This window comes from Microplitis mediator, chromosome 8 (genome assembly GCF_029852145.1).
Source record: "Microplitis mediator isolate UGA2020A chromosome 8, iyMicMedi2.1, whole genome shotgun sequence".
NCBI lineage: Eukaryota > Metazoa > Arthropoda > Insecta > Hymenoptera > Braconidae > Microplitis > Microplitis mediator.
This window is the reverse complement of record NC_079976.1, coordinates 8,923,621-8,943,075: the sequence shown is the minus strand read 5'-3', so window position 1 is coordinate 8,943,075 and position 19,455 is coordinate 8,923,621. Positions and strand designations below refer to the sequence as shown.

General features: G+C 31.6%; 2 protein-coding genes across 2 annotated transcripts in view; one reads left to right on the top strand and one right to left on the bottom strand.

The window, feature by feature from the left end:
- LOC130672714 (uncharacterized) overlaps positions 1-19,455 on the bottom strand; it is an 84,235-nt gene that overhangs the window by 24,699 nt on the left and 40,081 nt on the right. The window lies entirely within an intron of this gene.
- LOC130672711 (uncharacterized) lies at positions 12,773-15,577 on the top strand. Its single transcript, XM_057477410.1, has 4 exons — positions 12,773-12,974; positions 13,124-14,694; positions 14,777-14,987; positions 15,352-15,577. Exons 2-3 carry the CDS (start codon positions 13,237-13,239, stop codon positions 14,780-14,782), a joined length of 1,464 nt encoding a protein of 487 aa, XP_057333393.1. The 5' UTR covers positions 12,773-12,974; positions 13,124-13,236; the 3' UTR covers positions 14,783-14,987; positions 15,352-15,577.

Genomic DNA, 19,455 nt, shown 5'->3' with positions numbered 1-19,455 from the left:
TTTATTAAGACGAATATTCAAACATTTTTTTTTTTTTATATCATAAACTTTTCATTTCTTTTAACCCACTAAGAAACACGGTAAGAGAGACCCCTGAATAATCGAGGTTTTAATATAAACAATTATTTTTTTGTTTTAAGAGCAGGAAATCAAATGTTTAAAATATTATTATTATCATTATTATTTGATAACAGTTTTACTTTATTTTGTTCTGAAAACCCGAGTAAAATAGATTTTGTACAATAATATATAATTCTATACAATTGTGTATAACCATATACTGTTATATATAATTTTAGAAAAGTCTTCTTTGAAGTCAGACCCGAATCAAAAATATTTTATGTATGTATTTATATATACAATTATATACAATCGGGGACATTAATTCGAGTAGGTTTCTAAGTTTCGAGATTTATTGCCAACCTTAAATTTGGCGGTTTCTAAACTCTAAATTTTGAAAACCTTAAATTTTACTGTTTTAAAAATAAGCTAAACGTAATAAATGATATCATAAAAATATGAGAAACGTAAATAATGTCTAAAGTGAAAGTGAAATGACGAAAGTCCTGGGAGGAATGAAAGCAAATAAAGCAGCAGGAGAAGATGGAATAACTGCTGAATTTCTCAGAGCACTAACACCACAAGCGTAAAAGGAACTTCCGGAAATCCTGAAGCAAAGCTGGAACCAGAAGCAACTACCAACTGAGTGGGAAACAGCCCTTAAATACCCTATCCATAAGGCAGGAAATGAAACGCAAGCAAGCAACTACAGGGGAATAGCGCTGCTGAACACGGGGTACAAACTACTTGCAGGCATCATAGCAAACAGACAGACACTGGACAGAGGCAAAACAGAAATTCAAAGAGAGCCAAGCAGGATTCAGGCCAAAAAGAAGCACTAGAGACCATACTTTCATGCTGAACGGCTTAATTAATAGAAATAGACTAAAGAAAAACAGCAAAAAATGGAAGCTTATGTCGCATTCATAGACCTCAAAGCAGCTTTTGACACAGTCCACAGAGAAATACTGTTAGGAAAATGCTAGAGAGGGGGCATCAGGGGAAAAATGCACAAAATAATTCAAGCAATGTACAGAAGAACAAGCAATAAAATAATTAGCAGCAAGGGAACGACTAGAAGCTTCGAAACATACAAAGGAGTAAGACAGGGATGCCCAGCTAGCCCAACACTGTTTAATATAATGATAGATGACATAGACGACAAACTGCACGGAAAAAAATTAATCGTGAATGCAACATGATGCAGTCTTGGTAAATACACATGATGAAATCATGTTGCATTCACATGATTTGTCATGTTTCGGCTACATGATAGTCATGTTGCGGTAACATGAGAAAATCATGTTGCATTCACATGATTTGTCATGTTTCGGCTACATGATAATCATGTGGCGGTAACATGAGAAAATCATGTTGCATTCACATGATTTGTCATGTTTCGGCTACATGATAATCATGTTGCGGTAACATGAGAAAATCATGTGGCATTCACATGATTTGTCATGTGTATTTACCAAGACTGCATCATGTTGCATTCACGATTAATTTTTTTCCGTGCAGTTTGTCGTCTATGTCATCTATCATTATCCTATATAATCCTATATAATTCTATGTAATAGGATCAGACTATTTTTTTTATCTAATTGAATATAATTTATTTATAAATGTGTGTAATTATGTGAAATCTTTCTTATTTGGGAACAACTTTGTCAATATATTTTAATAATTTACAGATAAATTGTCGATATAAATAATAACTGCGGTGCTGCTGAACAAATGTAATGAAAAATAATTAAAAAAATATTATTTAATTGAGCGAAAAGCGTACAAAAATAATTTGGTGATTGATAATTTATTTTTAAGTACCCAATAGCGCACAACCACTTTGTGCGCTATTTATAACTTTCATTAAAGATATTTTATTGTAACTTTGTCATAGTTTTTTATCAAAACGATTATTTTGTTAAAAAAAAACCCACATTTTTTATTACTTACACATTAAATTTTTTTTTAATTTCCTATCTATCATAGAAAAAAACCATAAAAAAAAATCATTAAAAAAAAGAAATGAAATAATTAAAATAATCTTTATAAAAAAAAAAAGGACATAAAGTTATAAAAAAAAATTTTTGATAATTGAAGCGTCATCAATTATGGATGAATCAACTACATAAATATATATAACGATTAAAAATCGATAGTTTATTTTTATTTAAACTTTTCGGTTTTTCCGTCACACATTCAATGGTCGTCTTTCATGATACATACATAAATCTTGCATAAGACAGTCAATGAAAAAGTACTCAGGCACTGATTATTACCGATAAAACTTAAAAAAAAAAATAATTAAAGTTATTTATTAATTTCTGAGCTTAATAATAAGATACAATAAATGGTATCCCGTATTCGAAAAGTGATAACGTATAAAATTTAAAATACTCAATAGAGTCAAAACATTATTTTTAAAGCGTGCCAACATTATTTTAAATTCGAGTTTCGCAAAAATAAATATGATGCTTAAATTAGTAGTCATTTGTTTGATTATCAATTCGTCAACAATAAATGTACATTCATGTCCTGGTGGTTCATCGAAAAATTTAAAAAAATGTGATGAGTATACTTATAAAAAATATGAAAACCGCTCGTCAATTTTATCAAATATACCAGATACACGACAAATCGGACATTTATCATTGACAGGTACAAATAGTGATATTTATTATTATAATTAATTATTACTTTTTTTTTTTAATCCATAAATATTTTTACATTTAGTTTAATTATGCGCACCGAAATTTAAGTTTTCATTTTATTACAATCCGAGAAAACGATTTCTTTCTTATCTACATTACAATTTCATACGATGACGCTAGTGTCGCAGTTAATCCCTGATTAAACAACTAAATTCGACCGAATTAAAAATTTTAATTCTGTTATATTCTGTCGAATTCTGCAAAACAGAATTCAACTGAATTGAAAATTTAAATTTTAATTAAACAGAATAAAACCGATTTAAAAATTTCAAATTCATTTTAATTCGGATCCAGAACCAGAAATTGGAGATTTATTTTTAAATTGAACAAATTCTGGTTTTCCTGCCGAATTAGACAGAATTCATTTTTAAGTTAGGTACCGAATTAACAGAATTTATCTGAATTAAATAGAATTAAAAATTGAATTCTGTTTAATTCGATCGAATTCAGTTGTTTAATCAGGGATAAGACAAATGTCTGATTGAAATTAAATAAACTGTAGGTTTTATTGTTTATTTTTTATTATTATGATTAAAGGACAAGGATTTTAATGATTATTTTTACTAGAGCTTCATTCTATAAGAATCTAAAGATGGTAGATAAATAATTTTGTTAATTAATTGCCTTCATTTTAAAATATTGTGATTACAAACTTGCGTACTGACTTTCTGACATTAATATTTTTGAATAAATAATAGTAGTTTATCTATCGAGTGCGATCGTGTTTAAGACGCGAGTGTGAAGATTACCAACACTCGAGCGTCGTAGACTCGATTGTACTAGATAAATACATTAGTTTTTGTGACAGATATTTGAAATTTACTACATTTAGTGCCTATAAATGGCAAGTTATAAATCCGCGTTTATTTATTTGGTAAGATTGTTTTGAGTATTTGTTGAAAATTAGAGAGAATTCGGTAAGTGGACGAATTAAAATGATGATAAATTTTGTCACAAGATGGCTCTTTAAGTTACTTCGATATTTTTTGGTCGTTTGCTATCGCACATGTAACCAAAAAATTTTTTTTGATCCGATGATGATGTCACTATTAGAACGATTAGGTATCTTTTTTACCAGCTGTATCTTATCTAATATTTTTAGCTGTCGGCTATAGGCGCTAAATGTCGTAGATTTCAAGTGTCTGTCGCAAAAACTCTTTTAAACTTTATTATAAATCCTTAAATTGAATTATCATTGAATAAAATTTGATTATTGTAATAATATATTTATATATTCTAATTATCAATGGATATCTTCAGGTACTGACGACTCAATGACATTCACGACGCCGAATCCAGAGTTACAGACCCAGGAATTAAATATTACCGAGCAGTTCAAACATGGAATCCGCGTAATGGACATCGGTATCCGTACAACATTAAATTACTTTACAGTATATTCAGGGACTGTGTCAATGCATCGAACTCTCGTCGACGTACTCCATGAACTTAACAGATGTCTGGATGAGCATCCACGTGAATTTATTATTTTAATATTACGCCTAGAATTTGTATCACCACAAGATAATTTACATCCGGATAATTGTAAAATTCTTGATGGATATTTAACCAGCAATGAGGGATTCCGTTTGGTTAAAAATTGGACACTGTCTGATACTATCGATAAACTTCGCGGTAAAATATTGCTAACAACACGCGATGTATCATTTATCAATTGTTTATTTGAATTATTTTCACGCTGTTCATTATTTGTTAATTCCGAACCGCCAACAAATGACAATGAGCTATCGATAATCGATACTAAATGGAATAATTATTTGAAATTTGTTGAAGAACATTGGCATTTAGAAAGTAGGTGTTTTATTTACGACATGAGTGTCTATGATAAAAAATATTATTCCCGCGGAGCTGCTAAATATGGAGGATATTCTATCAACAATACATGCGTCATGCCGATGAATTATAGAATAGACGTATTGTATCCCGGTTCTCAGCCAAAGACTATGAATACGTATATTGTTCAATATCCGACACAAGAATTAATTGACCATATTCATGAAATAAATTTACTTAATGTACAATAAAAAAGTGCCACCTAACCATACCCGGAATGGAAAAGAGTATTTTATTTTAATAAATTCGAAAATTTAATTTTTAGATAAATCATAAAGAACTCTATCTGTTATATTTCTCATTCAAATGTAAAAATTATATTTCCAATTAATTTTACAGTATCATTCAAACAAAATGTAATTAACGAGCATTAATTTTTGCACAACTCATAATGCGAAGCATTAGAGAGTGCTTTACGATCGAAAATTTTTTTCGCCTCTTTTTTACAACTATTTCTGTTATTATCGTCTTCTTAGTGAACAGAAACATCTCAAATGATGCACCAATTTACAGACAATGTAATAAATATTATTTCTGCAATTTTCAAAAACAAATTCAGTGCAATAGAAACGAGAAAATCATTAAAATAAACTAAAAAATTTTCCCGTCAAGCAGTAAAAAAATTTTGTCGCTTGAAAACACAATATCTTGAAAAAAAAACCATAATTTAACTCAATTTTTTTTTTAAATGTCCCGTTTTGACCTAGAAGGATTTGCTTTCGAAAATGGCTATCTAACTTTGTGTTATGCAATTATAACACCGGCACACAAAAAAAAATAAGTTCTCTGTACTTTTGACGGGACCGATTTATTCCCATGTATTTTGACCCGCTGAATTCGAATCCGAGGTCCGTTTAACTCGTACACCCTCAGATTTTTAGAAAACTTTAAAAAACCTTAAAAATGCACAAAAATCGACCGTTTTTTAAATTTATAAATTTTTTTAACCCTAACTAAGCATGATTTTTATGTATTTCGGTCCTCCACATACTAACCTGAAGTTTACTTAAAACATTAGCCATTTAAAGTCTGAGTAAATTCCAAAAAACCCCAAAAAATTGCAAAAAAGCAAAAAAATTCTTAGTATTGTGATGAAATAGTATATTACACACCTAGGGAAGGAAAGTAAGAAATGTCTCAGATCACATGTAATTGTTGGCCGAGGCGAAGCCGAGGTCAACAAACATGTGATCTGAGGCTTTCTTATTTACTTCCCGAGGAGTGTATACTATTTTTCTCCTCGACGGAGGCGGAAAGCGGCAACTTCGTTTTGCACAGCGGGACGAAAGTTGACGCTTTCCGCCCGGAGGTGAGAAAAAAATTTTTTGAAGCATAATAAAATTTTTTTATGTTTTAGGCCAAAATATTTTTTATATATATATCACAGATCGAACAATATGATTTCTTTTATTTATTTCGATTTAAAAATTGATTTTTGTTATACCAAATTTTATTTTTTTCGATTTTTTGGGAATTTTTGCCATTTATTTAAAATTTTAGAGATGTCTGAGCCATGGATGTTCGAGAATTATATGTGACAGATAAACATACATGAAAATAATTATTTATTTAGCCCTATAAAATTTTGTTCATCACAATACTAAGAATTTTTTTGCTTTTTTGCAATTTTTTGGGGTTTTTTGGAATTTACTCAGACTTTAAATGGCTAATGTTTTAAATAAACTTCAAGTTAGTATGTAGAGGACCGAAATACATAAAAAATCATGCTTAGTTAGGGTTAAAAAAATTTATAAATTTAAAAAACGGTCGATTTTTGTGTATTTTTGAGGTTTTTTAAAGTTTTCTAAAAATCTGAGGGTGTACGGGTTAAACGGACCTCGGATTCGGATTCAGCGGGTCAAAATACATGGGAATAAATCGGTCCCGTCAAAAGTACAGAGAACTTATTTTTTTTTGTGTGCCGGTGTAATTAATAAAAAATTAAATCGCATTTTCTTTAGTTTTAGCCTAAATATGTGTGGACATTCGCTTAACAAGTGCGCATGCGTGGTATTTTTGTTTCTCGTACTGTCACCCAGTGTGCCTGCGTCATACTTCTAACCAATTCTTTTAGTGCGGGTATTTCGAAAATAAAAATATAAAAAATTGAAATTAGACGAATAAATAAATAAATAAAAATAATAAATAAACAATTAAAAAAAAAAGAAACAAAGAAAAAAAAAAGGTAAAATTTTTCACAGATCGTACGGCGAAAAATTTCGGAATTTTTTATGTTTGAAATTTATTTATTTTTTAACTTCCCGCTAAGAAAATCGACGATTTTCGAAAAATTGGGAAGTTATTGTTTTCACCCCGATTTTCGAAAGTCGAGTTTTCATCAGATGTCGACGTTTTGAGGTCCTAGGAAGCTATTTTGACTATTTTCAGAATGATCTCCGAGTGTATGTGTGTATGTATGTATGTGTGTGTGTGTGTGTATGTGTGTGTGTGTGTGTGTGTGTGTGTGTGTGTGTGTGTGTGTGTGTGTGTGTGTGTGTGTGTGTGTGTGTGTGTGTGTGTGTGTGTGTGTGTGTGTGTGTGTGTGTGTGTGTGTGTGTGTGTGTGTGTGTGTGTGTGTGTAAACTCTTTGTAACTTTTTAACTAATGAATCGATTTGGAAGGTTGAGGTGGCAATCGAAAGAGCTTGTTAGCCCTCATCTTTCCTGAAAATTTCAGATCATTTGATCAAATAGACTCGAAAATAGTGGCGAATTACGAAAAAAAAAAAATTTTGTTTTTTAGTTTTTTAGCGATTTCGTAGAAACGACTTGAACGATCGACGTCAAAATCTCATCAGCTCTAGAACTTTAAAAGCCGCGTCGAATGCCACCTCAACCATATCAATCGGTTAATTTGTTCGACAGATATCGTTGGCGAAAGAAATGATAAAAAACGGTTTTTTTCGATTATCTTTGAAGTGACTCATCCGATCAATTTCAAAATTTAATCAGCTCTAGAATTCGAGCAAACGCGCCGATTGCCACCTCAAACGTCAAAATCAGTTGATTAGTTAAAAAGATATCAGCGCTGAAAAGTTAAAAAAATAACATTCCATGTTATTTTTTCCAGATAAATCAAAATATAATGTGCTAAAATGTGTCTGAAATAAAACCAACTTTTTCTCTTTATAGTCTCTTCCGATCATCAGATAATGTCATATAACGTGTTCCTTAGTTTTAAACATATTATCATCAAAAAATTGAAAAACCCAGACTTTAATGTTTTTCTCGAATATTCCATATATTATTGCTCTGATCTAAGTCAAAACTCACTCAAATCTTGATTATGATCACTGATATTGATTTCTGCCTCAACACATTTATTTCAGAGAACATAATCGATCATAAAAATTTAAAAGCCGCTCCTTCATTGATGATTTTCGATTCTTAACTTTTCAAATTCTAGCATAAAACGTAACTTGTTAGAGCTTGAAAAGCTCATAAAAAAATGATTCCAGGCAATAGCATTTTCGAGCTCGAAGAGCTCGAAAATACATTTACAGTGATATTTTCAAGCTCCTTGCGCTCGAAAACAGCGGGAAGTTTTGGGGCTGGCCCGCAGGGTCAACCGACGCCCAGCTTTTTTTTTACAACACCGAGTGCAGGGTCTATATTTTCTATGGGATTTCTCTGGGATTTCCAGAGAATTCAACTGGCGATAATTTTATTTTTTTTTACAACACCGAGTGCTGCGTCTATATTTTCTATGGGATTTCTATGGAATGTCTCTGAAATTTCCAGAGAATTCAACTGGCGATAATTTTATTTTTTTCTTACAACACCGAGTGCTGGGTCTATATTTTCTATGGGATTTCTCTGGGATTTACAGAGAATTCAACTGGCGATAATTCTATTTTTTTCTTACAACACCGAGTGCTGGGTCTATATTTTCTATGGGATTTCTCTGGGATTTACAGAGAATTCAACTGGCGATAATTCTATTTTTTTCTTACAACACCGAGTGCTGGGTCTATATTTTCTATGGGATTTCTATGGGATTTCTCTGGGATTTACAGAGAATTTAACTGGCGATAATTCTATTTTTTTCTTACAACACCGAGTGCTGGGTCTATATTTTCTATGGGATTTCTCTGGGATTTACAGAGAATTCAACTGGCGATAATTCTATTTTTTTCTTACAACACCGAGTGCTGGGTCTATATTTTCTATGGGATTTCTATGGGATTTCTCTGGGATTTACAGAGAATTTAACTGGCGATAATTCTATTTTTTTCTTACAACACCGAGTGCTGGGTCTATATTTTCTATGGGATTTCTATGGGATTTCTCTGGGATTTACAGAGATTTCAACTGGCGATAATTCTATTTTTTTCTTACAATACACCGAGTGCTGGGTCTATATTTTCTATGGGATTTCTATGGGATTTCTCTGGGATTTACAGAGATTTCAACTGGCGATATTCTATCTTTCGAAGAGCTCGAAAATGTATCTACGACTAAATTTTCAAGCTCAAGGAGCTCGAAACCAGCGGGAAGTTTTAGGGCTGGCCCGCAGGGTCAACCGATATACAGATTTTTTTTTTATTTTAATTAAAATTTTTTTTTTTATAATTTTTATATAAATAAATAACATTTGTACTTCAAATTTCATTTATTTTATTTTGCCTGCGACATTACCCTTACGCAATATTTTAATATTTACGATCAAATAAGCATTATGAGTCGTGCACTTTTGGATTTTCCAAACTTTTTTTCAATATTCTAATTCATTGAACCCACTACATCAACTGGAAAAATTATTGTGTAAATCTTCAAAAATTTGTAAAAAAAAATCATATAGATTTTATTGTTATATTACAAAATGGATTGTAATACCTTTGAAACGCCATAAATAATAAACTAATCAATTAAAAATAAAGTTCTAATAGTGTTAATCAATGTTTATTTCCTCCATAGTGTGAATAGAATTTTTCATCAGATCTGCACCTGAATGTTTAAATTTTTGCCTCTCTTTAGGGGAAGAATGGCGCATGCGCTAATTTCTATCACTTGTTTTTTCATGAAAGGAATGGACGACTTTCTTTCCTCTAAACAGGGTAGGAACGCCCTTCATAAGATTTTTTTGTTAATCTTAACTGGTAAAAAGTTATCAGGCTTTAAGGAGAAATGCCATCTGACCTCTTTCTTACAGTCAGAAAAACAAGCGGGACTATCTCCCTAGCGGATCCATATACACCGTGTAAACTCAGTGTGAACTCGATACATACCTAGTGTCAGTGTAAATTAGGGGTTTATTTGTTGTATACTCGGTACATGTTGAGTACAACCTAAAACACTCAAAGTTTACACTGAATTTACACGGTGTATATGTGCACGATATACACAGAGTTTACACCAAGTATACACTAAAAATATTTTTGAAGTCCTCAGAACAAAAGTTGTGAAGAATAGTACATTACACAACTAGAGAAGTAAAGTAAGAAATGTCTCAGATCACTTGTAATTGTTGGCCGAAGCGAAGCCTTTGTCCCGCTGTGCAAAACGAAGTTGCAGCTTTGCGCCTCCGTCGAGGAGAAAAATAGTATACACTCCTCGGGAAGTAAATAAGAAAGCCTCAGATCACATGTTTGTTGACCTCGGCTTCGCCTCGACCAACTCCCTAGGTGTGTAATATACTGTTTCTTCATGCCCGGACGAAAGTACGTACTTTCGACCTCGAGTTTAGGGCAGAAAGTCTAACATTTCTGCCGTGCTGGGATTACTCGCGCGCCATCTATAACAGCGGGTGAAGAGAAAGTAACAGCGAGACGAATGCGTTTTTTTGTGCGCACTATTACCGGTTATACCTATATGTACCTATACTACTGTCACTTTGACCAGATTTGGTGACACTCTCGCTCGTATTCATAACCTCAAAACTTGTTTACAATTAATTTGAAATTTTACATGTCTGTGCTTTTGAAAAAGTAAAATTTGCTAAAGAATAATAAAAAATAAAAAATTATTTTTAATAACCCGTTGAAAACGGTTTTTGTCTAATTATATATGATTATATATGGTATGGGGGTTAATCCCCATTACTTAAAAAATATTCAAAGGTTTCGGCAGCAATTTAAAAGTATGAATAGATATCGATTTATATATGGATATTTACAAGTTTATAGATAAAAAGATTTGATTATATCTATCTAATGAATTCTATTGTAATTTATGTACAAAACAAAATTCATTATTAGGTGCATTATTTACGTAGGATGTACCAATTTGATTATTTGAGTTAAGTACTGCCATTAATTTTCCTTTATTATAAGTGTATAGCAGACTAGAGGATCAGACTACCATCGAGCGATTACCAAAGTTAAGCAGCATTGACGTGGGTCATTAATTGGACGGGTGACCGCTTAGTAAAATAATAGTTAACCGATAGTAATTATTTTTTTTTTAAATTTAAATTTAATCGACCTTTATATCAATGAAGACAATAAATCTTAATTAATTTACTTAACTAATAATTTACAGATATTTTCAATGAGATTTTAAAAATGACTATATTCATTCATGCATGATTATATATAATCATATATGATTATATATGATCAGATTTGGCCAATTCTCAGATCTGATTATATATGGACTCATATATAATTATATATAAGGGCAGATCCATTAATTCTCGACGAAAGTGTGCGCACTGAGGTCAACGATTTTGATGCCGATTTTTTCCTTAAAAGTACACCTTAAAAAAAGACGATCCTGAAAATTTGGACCCGATATAATCAAATCTGGCCGCTGGAGAATTTTTTGAATTTTTAAAAAAGTCGATTTTTCGGATTTTAAAGACTCCTGCCCAACGGCATTTTTCTCAGTAGACTCTCTACTTTTAAGAAAAAAATGAGTATTTGGTCTAAACTCAAATTGGGCTTAGCTGACAGCCTCTAACTAACGAACTGTTTTGGTTAAATTTTACCTATTTGTAAAACACTAGTATACGTACAGTGTTCGAAGTTGAGGATCGACCAGCAGCTAATGTCTTCTATTGGGGTATACTTTAGTAGAATCTATGCAATTTTTACTTCATTGCTTCTATTAAATAAAGTTATAGCCATCTGAAACCAATCAAATTTTAAAAAATTGCAGTTTTCAGATGGCTAGAACTTTTTTCTCGGAACTTCGATTTCCTTCAAACTTTCAGGAAAGTTGCTTTATTATGTTCCTAAAAAGCCCTGAAAATCGGGGCTAGGGAATCGAGCTTGTATTCAAGTTATAAATTTTTTAATATTGCCGAAATTGCGTTGTTGAATATAATATTTGCTGATAATTTCTTACATATCTATCGAATTATTCATATCTTATAGACAAGTGAATTATTAATATTCTCTGTACATAGATATAGCTGCTGTCAGTAACCATTTGAGTAACGTCTCAAGTAAACATTTTACCCTCAAAAGCGCTATCGTTCTTATATTGTTTAAATTTGTTCCAAATGTCGCACTCGGGCTACTCTGTTACTCAATTTATCTGCTTCGTGGCGTGACTGAGGTACCAATGTTATCATACGCTCATGAAAGCATTGCAATCTACGTTGAAGTTCTCTAGGTATGAAGGTCTACAGTATTTAGAAATTTTTATGTGTTTAATTTGGAGTGTTTAAACTATCAAAACTTGAAACAATGGATAAGTGTTATATTGCTCAGTCACGCCACGAAGCGGATAAATTGAGTAACAGAGTAGCCCGAGCGCGACTTTTGAAACAAATTCAAACAATATAAGAACGATAGCGCTTTTGAGGGTAAAATGTTTACTTGAGACGTTACTCAAATGGTTACTGACAGCAGCTATATCTATGTACAGAGAATATTAATAATTCACTTGTCTATAAGATATGAATAATTCGATAGATATGTAAGAAATTATCAGCAAATATTATATTCAACAACGCAATTTCGGCAATATTAAAAAATTTATAACTTGAATACAAGCTCGATTCCCTAGCCCCGATTTTCAGGGCTTTTTAGGAACATAATAAAGCAACTTTCCTGAAAGTTTGAAGGAAATCGAAGTTCCGAGAAAAAAGTTCTAGCCATCTGAAAACTGCAATTTTTTAAAATTTGATTGGTTTCAGATGGCTATAACTTTATTTAAGGGGTTAGGGGTAGTCAGAATTTTCAAAAAATCGATTTTTTTTTTTTTGCATTTTCTTAAAGTATAATATTTTAAAAATATTGTGTGAAAATTTGAAGTGAATCCGACAAATTCTTTTCGAGTTATTTAACAATGACCAAAGGACGCTCGGGTGCTACGTGGCATTCGAGAGCAGGTAGCTAGAAACAGCTGCAAGCAACCGACCTTTCGGGTTTCATTGTCATGAATATCTCCCCATTTTAATGTATTTATAATTATATATATATATATATATATATATATATATATATATATATATATATATATATATATATATATATATATATATATATATATATATATATATATATATATATATATATATATCCTTCTACATATATTCACAATTTGTAGGTAGTACAAGAACTGAAAAATAATTTTTGGTTGCCAGTATACCTGTAGTCGTTGCACTGATCAGTCGATAGTTTTGTGATAAATTATTTCTCAAGTGAATTAAATTATTAACCATGGGACGTGATTCTAGAAAGGTTTCAAGAGAACTTCGGAGTTCTGAAAAAATTAATAAGTCGCGTTCAGTCAAAAGAAAGAATGTTTTTAATCCGAAAACAGCCGAACGTGATGAAAGTATTCAGAGTACATCTTCTAAAAAATTAAAACAAAACACTGAAGATGATGTACCTGAAGACAGCAGTACTGAATTTCGAATAATAAATTTTATTCAGGTATTCACTGCAATTTCTGCTCTTATAAAATGTAAAAAATGTGATGGAAATGTAGTGTTTCAAACAGCAAGTACACGTGGGCTGGGATTCAAAATTGTAGTTGCATGTAATAACTGTGGAAATGAATATATTCCTTCCTGTTCTTTCGTTGGGCATTCTTATGAAATAAACAGACGTTTCATTTTTGTAATGAGAATACTAGGAATAGGATACGAAGGATTGTGCAAGTTTTGCGGCCTGATGGACATGCCGTCTTTTTTAGATAAATCTACGCATACAATTTTACTGAAACAGATTTTGAATTGTAGTAAAGCCGTCGCAGAAACCTTCATGACGAAAGCTGTGAATGAAGAAAAGCAAGCAATGCCAACAACTGAAAATGAAGATATAAATCATCTAACTGTATCGGGAGATGGAACCTGGCAAAAACGGGGATATACATCGTCATTTGGAGTTTCTTCTATAATTGGCTATTTTACTGGAAAGATTCTTGACATAAACATTAAAAGTGCATATTGTAAGCTATGTGAGTATTGGAAAAAAAAAACAAATACTGTTGAGTTCGAGGAATGGTATCAATCGCATGAAGATGTGTGTTCTGCTAATCATCAAGGGTCTTCTGGGAAAATGGAGGTGGATGCGATGGTCGAAATGTTTTCGTATTCTGAAACTAAATATGGAGTTAAGTATGCCAACTATATTGGTGATGGTGACTCCAAGACCTATTCAGGAATTATAAAATCAGATCCTTACGAAAATACAACTGTAAATAAAAAGGAATGTATAGGGCATGTCCAAAAGCGGATGGGGAGTCGATTACGTACGCTGAAGAGTAAACAAAAAGGTCTTGGTGGTCGAGGTAAGCTCACAGGAAAATTAATAGACAAACTAACTGTGTACTATGGTTTAGCAATACGCCGGCATTGTGATTCTATTGAAAATATGAAATCTGCTATAATGGCAACCTTTTATCACTACGGCTCGAGTGATGAAAAACCGAATCATGATATGTGTCCAAAAGGCGAAGAATCTTGGTGCTCTTACCAGCGCGCTGAAGCAAGAGGAGAGCTTGATACCTTTTCTCACGATTATTCTCCTTTACCTTCTGATGTTTTAAAAGCTATCAAGCCTATATACGAAGATCTTAGTAATGAAAATTTACTTTCAAGATGTGTAGGTGGATTCAATCAGAATAATAATGAAAGCTTTAACCAACTAGTATGGAAAATATGCCCAAAAACGGTAAATACTAGTTTTACCATCGTACAAATAGCTGCATACGTTGCTATGTGTATATTTAATGAGGGTATAAATTCATTATTAGTCTTGATGAATACACTAGGACTTAATTGTGGGCCTAATTCTCATCGGTATGCAGAAAGAATGGATGCTGCACGTATCAAAGTAGCAGATAAGCGCGCTAATGATAACACCCGAGAAGGTCGATTGCAACGTAGGCACCAGCAAATCGATATTTTGGAAGCTGCTATGTCGGCTGAAGAGCTATTATATGGTCCAGGAATAGATGACTCAGTGTAAGTTATTAAATAATTCTTATAATTCGACATAAATCCATAGCAAAACTTTAAATGCGTTTTTCTCAAAACTATGTTTTCTGAACTGGTGATCACTGTAACTTAAAAACTGCTCGGTAGATTTCAATAAAATTTATTGTACTTTTGAAATACATTAAAAACTCGTGCCTGATCGAAGGATTTTTTTTTTTTTTCAAAATTTCGATTTTTTTTTAACAATAAACTGTCGGTTTTTTTCTCGAAAATTTGAAAAAAATTTCCTGAGGCCGCCATTTTGTTAATTTCGAAAAAAAAAAAAAAAGCTTCGATCAGGCACAAGATTATCTATTAATAAAACTAATTTTTCTTGTCCGATTGATTTTAGATGAATCTCCAAGGACTTATGATGATCACCGCAAAGGACTTCGGGAGGAACGGGCTCTACAAAAACAGCGATAACTTTTTGAATTATTAATTTTTTTTTTTGAAATTTTCGTGAAGTCAAATCGAAACGTGTTCTAATAAAGCTATGTTTTTATTTTTGTCAAATAAAGTAATTAACTACAAAAAAAAAATTATTGAAAATCATCATTTTTTCATACCCCTGAGTACCCCTAACCCCTTAATAGAAGCAATGAAGTAAAAATTGCATAGATTCTACTAAAGTATACCCCAATAGAAGACATTAGCTGCTGGTCGATCCTCAACTTCGAACACTGTACGTATACACGGAAAGAAAATTATGGCAGCGGTTCCCATAATTTTGTAAAATTTTTTCCTATACCATCATAGGAATTACGACCATAAATTATGGGAGCGATTCCTATAATTATAGGAATGTTTCCCATAATTATAGGAATAGTTCCTATAATTATGGGAATGATGCCCATAACACTATAGGAATGATTCCTATAATTATAGGAATGGTTCCTATAATTTATAGGAATACTTTCTATAATATTATGGGAATCATTCCTATAATTTATGGGAATGGTTCCTATAATTTATAGGAACCATTCCCATAAATTATAGGAACCATTCCCATAATATTATGGGAATGGTTCCTATAATAGTATGGGAACTATTCCCATAATATTATGGGAATGATTCCCATAATGCAATTGGAATGGTTCCTATACCATTATGGGAATCATTCCCATAATATTATGGGAATAGTTCCCATACTATTATAGGAACCATTCCTATAATATTATGGGAATGGTTCCCATATTATCATGAAAAAATTATTTTAAAGAAGTGTTGTAATCACTTCTACAATACACAGAAATATTATTGAACAGAAAAACAAAAATTCAAACATTGAAAAAAAAAATCGTATTTGGCAAAAAAACATTAAAATTTTTATCAAGAATTTTTTGTCAGCACAAACCATTCAAGAAAATTCAAATTTTGGGAAATTTCTACACTATTGTGCAAAAAAAAAAATTTTATGATATTATAGGGATGGTTCCCATAACATTATGGGAATAGTTCCCATAATATTATAGGAATAGTTCCTATACCAATATGGGAACCATTCCCATAATAGTATGGGAATGATTCCCATACCATTATGGGAATGGTTCCCATAATGATATGGGAATGGTTCCCATAATATTATGGGAATCATTCCCATAATGGTATGGGAACCATTCCCATATCATTATGGGAACCATTCCCATAATGGTATGGGAACTATTCTCATACTATTATGGGAATGGTTCCCATAATATATAGGAACCATCCCTATAGTAGTATAGGTACTATTCCCATACCATTATGGGAACCATTCCCATAATGCATAGCAAAACTTCCCATAATTTTCTTTCCGTGTACTAGTGTTTTACAAATAGGTAAAATTTAACCAAAACAGTTCGTTAGTTAGAGGCTGTCAGCTAAGCCCAATTTGAGTTTAGACCAAATACTCATTTTTTTCTTAAAAGTAGAGAGTCTACTGAGAAAAATGCCGTTGGGCAGGAGTCTTTAAGTTTCATAGAAGCTGAGATACAAATATTCAAAAATCAGTGAAAAATCGACTTTTTTAAAAATTCAAAAAATTCTCCAGCGGCCAGATTTGATTATATCGGGTCCAAATTTTCAGGATCGTCTTTTTTTAAGGTGTACTTTTAAGAAAAAAATCGGCATCAAAATCGGTGACCTGAGTGCGCACACTTTCGTCGAGAATTAATGGATCTGCCCATAATTATACAAAAACATTTTTTATCGGGTATGTAATTCATCAAATGTACCAAAAATTGAATCGAGTTTACGATTTTATAGTCTCTTTCGATCACTACGTATTTTATTGCAATCGTTTTGTTAGTTTAAGTAATATTATCAAGAAAATATAAAAATAATCCCTGTTTTTTACACCTCTCAGATATTTTGTCTATTAACGCTTTTATTTGATTCAACTCATTGAACTTTCTATTTTAATTGCATTTGACCGTCTGAACCTGGAACCCGACTTAAATATAAAAAAGTTAAAAATATAAAACTAACTTTTTTTTTAAGTCCACAGAGCCATCGTTTTGTCTGAGTTATTTTGCCCTAAAGCCATCGACAGCATAGTAAAAATTGGTAGGTTTCGAGCCAACATTTTTCTCCGTGTACTATCCCGGACAGTAGTGGTCACAGTCTAGATAGCATACATTACTGTCTGAAATTTTCAACTTCCCGCTAAGAAAATTGGAAATTTTCAAAAATTCGGGAAGTTATTGGTTTCAGTCCGATTTTCGAACATCGAATTTCTATTAGATCTTGACGTTTTGAGGTTCTAGGAAGCTATTCTTACTAATTTAAAAATGATGTCCGAGTGTATATGTATGTGTGTACGTACGTACGTATGTATGTATGTAAATATTCTGTAACTTTTGAACGAATGAACCGATTTTGAACTCTAAGGTGGCATTCGACGCGGCTTGTCAATATCTTGAAGTTGTGAAAAATTGAGCTTGATCGGTAAGGCTCGTTCAGAGATATTCCAAAAATAAAATTTTTTCAAAAATTTTTTTTTGGATAACTTCTAATGTACTCGATGGATTGATTTTATAATCAACTGGGCTCTAAAACTTTATGAGCCGCGTCGAATGCCACCTCAACCATCAAAATCAGTTCATTCGTTCAAGAGAAACCGTTGTCGAAAGAATTAAAAAAAGAAATTTTTTTATTTTTTTTGAAATATCTCAAAAACTACTCGATAAATCGAATTCAAAATTTGATCAGCTTTAGAACTTGATAAAATGCGTTGATTGCCACCTTAGCCGTCTCAATTGGTCAATTCGTTTGAGAGATATCGTTGGAGAAATAATGGTAAAAAACGGTTTTTTTCGAAAACAACGGCATTTAAAAGTATTTTCGAGCTGGAAAAGCTCGAAAATGTATTCACAACAATGGTTTCGAGGTTCTTGAGCTCGAAAACAGCGGAAAGTTTTGGAGCTGGCCCGCAGGGTCAACCGATAGACAGATTTTTTTTACAGAAAGTACTCAGTACCCTCCCAGAGAGTTGCTACCTATATTGTTTTTTCCGTATACAATAATATTTTCTGAAAATTGTAACTTGAGACCCTCTACAATAGCTATATTGTAAGAAGGAATATTCTTAAAAAAGAAGAAAAAAGAATTAAAAATAAAGTTGAGCACCAATTAATTTTTTTTTAATCATCTCATTTCCGGTGGATTTTACAAATAAAACAATTAAAACTTTTTTTTTAAAGAACAAGTCATTTCCGTTACAATGAACCATTAAAACATAAAAAATTTTATTGGTCATCTTTATCATCTTTAAATGATTAAAAGGCTTTGGAATATAAATATAAATATAAACTTTAAGTTTTTCCCATCTAATAATAAATAAAATGATAATTATTGTATAGTCTGCGTGTGTGTATACATTGATGATTGGTTAAAAAATAAGTTTTATTATAACGAAAGTAACGAAAATAATTAACGATTGTCTTTATAATTGATCCATTGACAGAAAATAAATATTAAATTCATTCATTCAACATTCGAAAGCTCAAACTCGATTGAGTCCTGTCGTAGTAACTTTAAGTTGACTAAATTCTAATAAAGTGTTGAATAATAAAATACAATTAAAAAAAAAAATGTATAAATTAACAATAATGATATACTTAATATTTATTATAAATAAAAATTTTGTTTATTCATGTTCGAGTAAATCACAGCCGAAGTGTGAAGAGAAAACATACAAAGATTATGAAGAAAGAAGCGATATAATATCAAAAATACCAAGTTCACGTAAGTTGAATCGGTTGTCTCTGATCGGTACTGATCAGTCATTGTCATATTTATCAGGATCTAGTGAAAATAAAACCCAAGAATTGGATATTTTGTTTCAATTGAAACATGGCGTACGAGTTATTGAAATGAATATAAAGAAAAATGTAGATACGTTTTCAGTATTTTCGGGTTCAATGTATTTACCCCAAATATTTTATGATACGATACAAAAATTTAATACATTTTT

Bases quoted from the DNA above. Each gene is read 5' to 3' on its own strand.
- LOC130672711 (XM_057477410.1), top strand. From the start codon at position 13,237: ATGGGACGTGATTCTAGAAAGGTTTCAAGAGAACTTCGGAGTTCTGAA.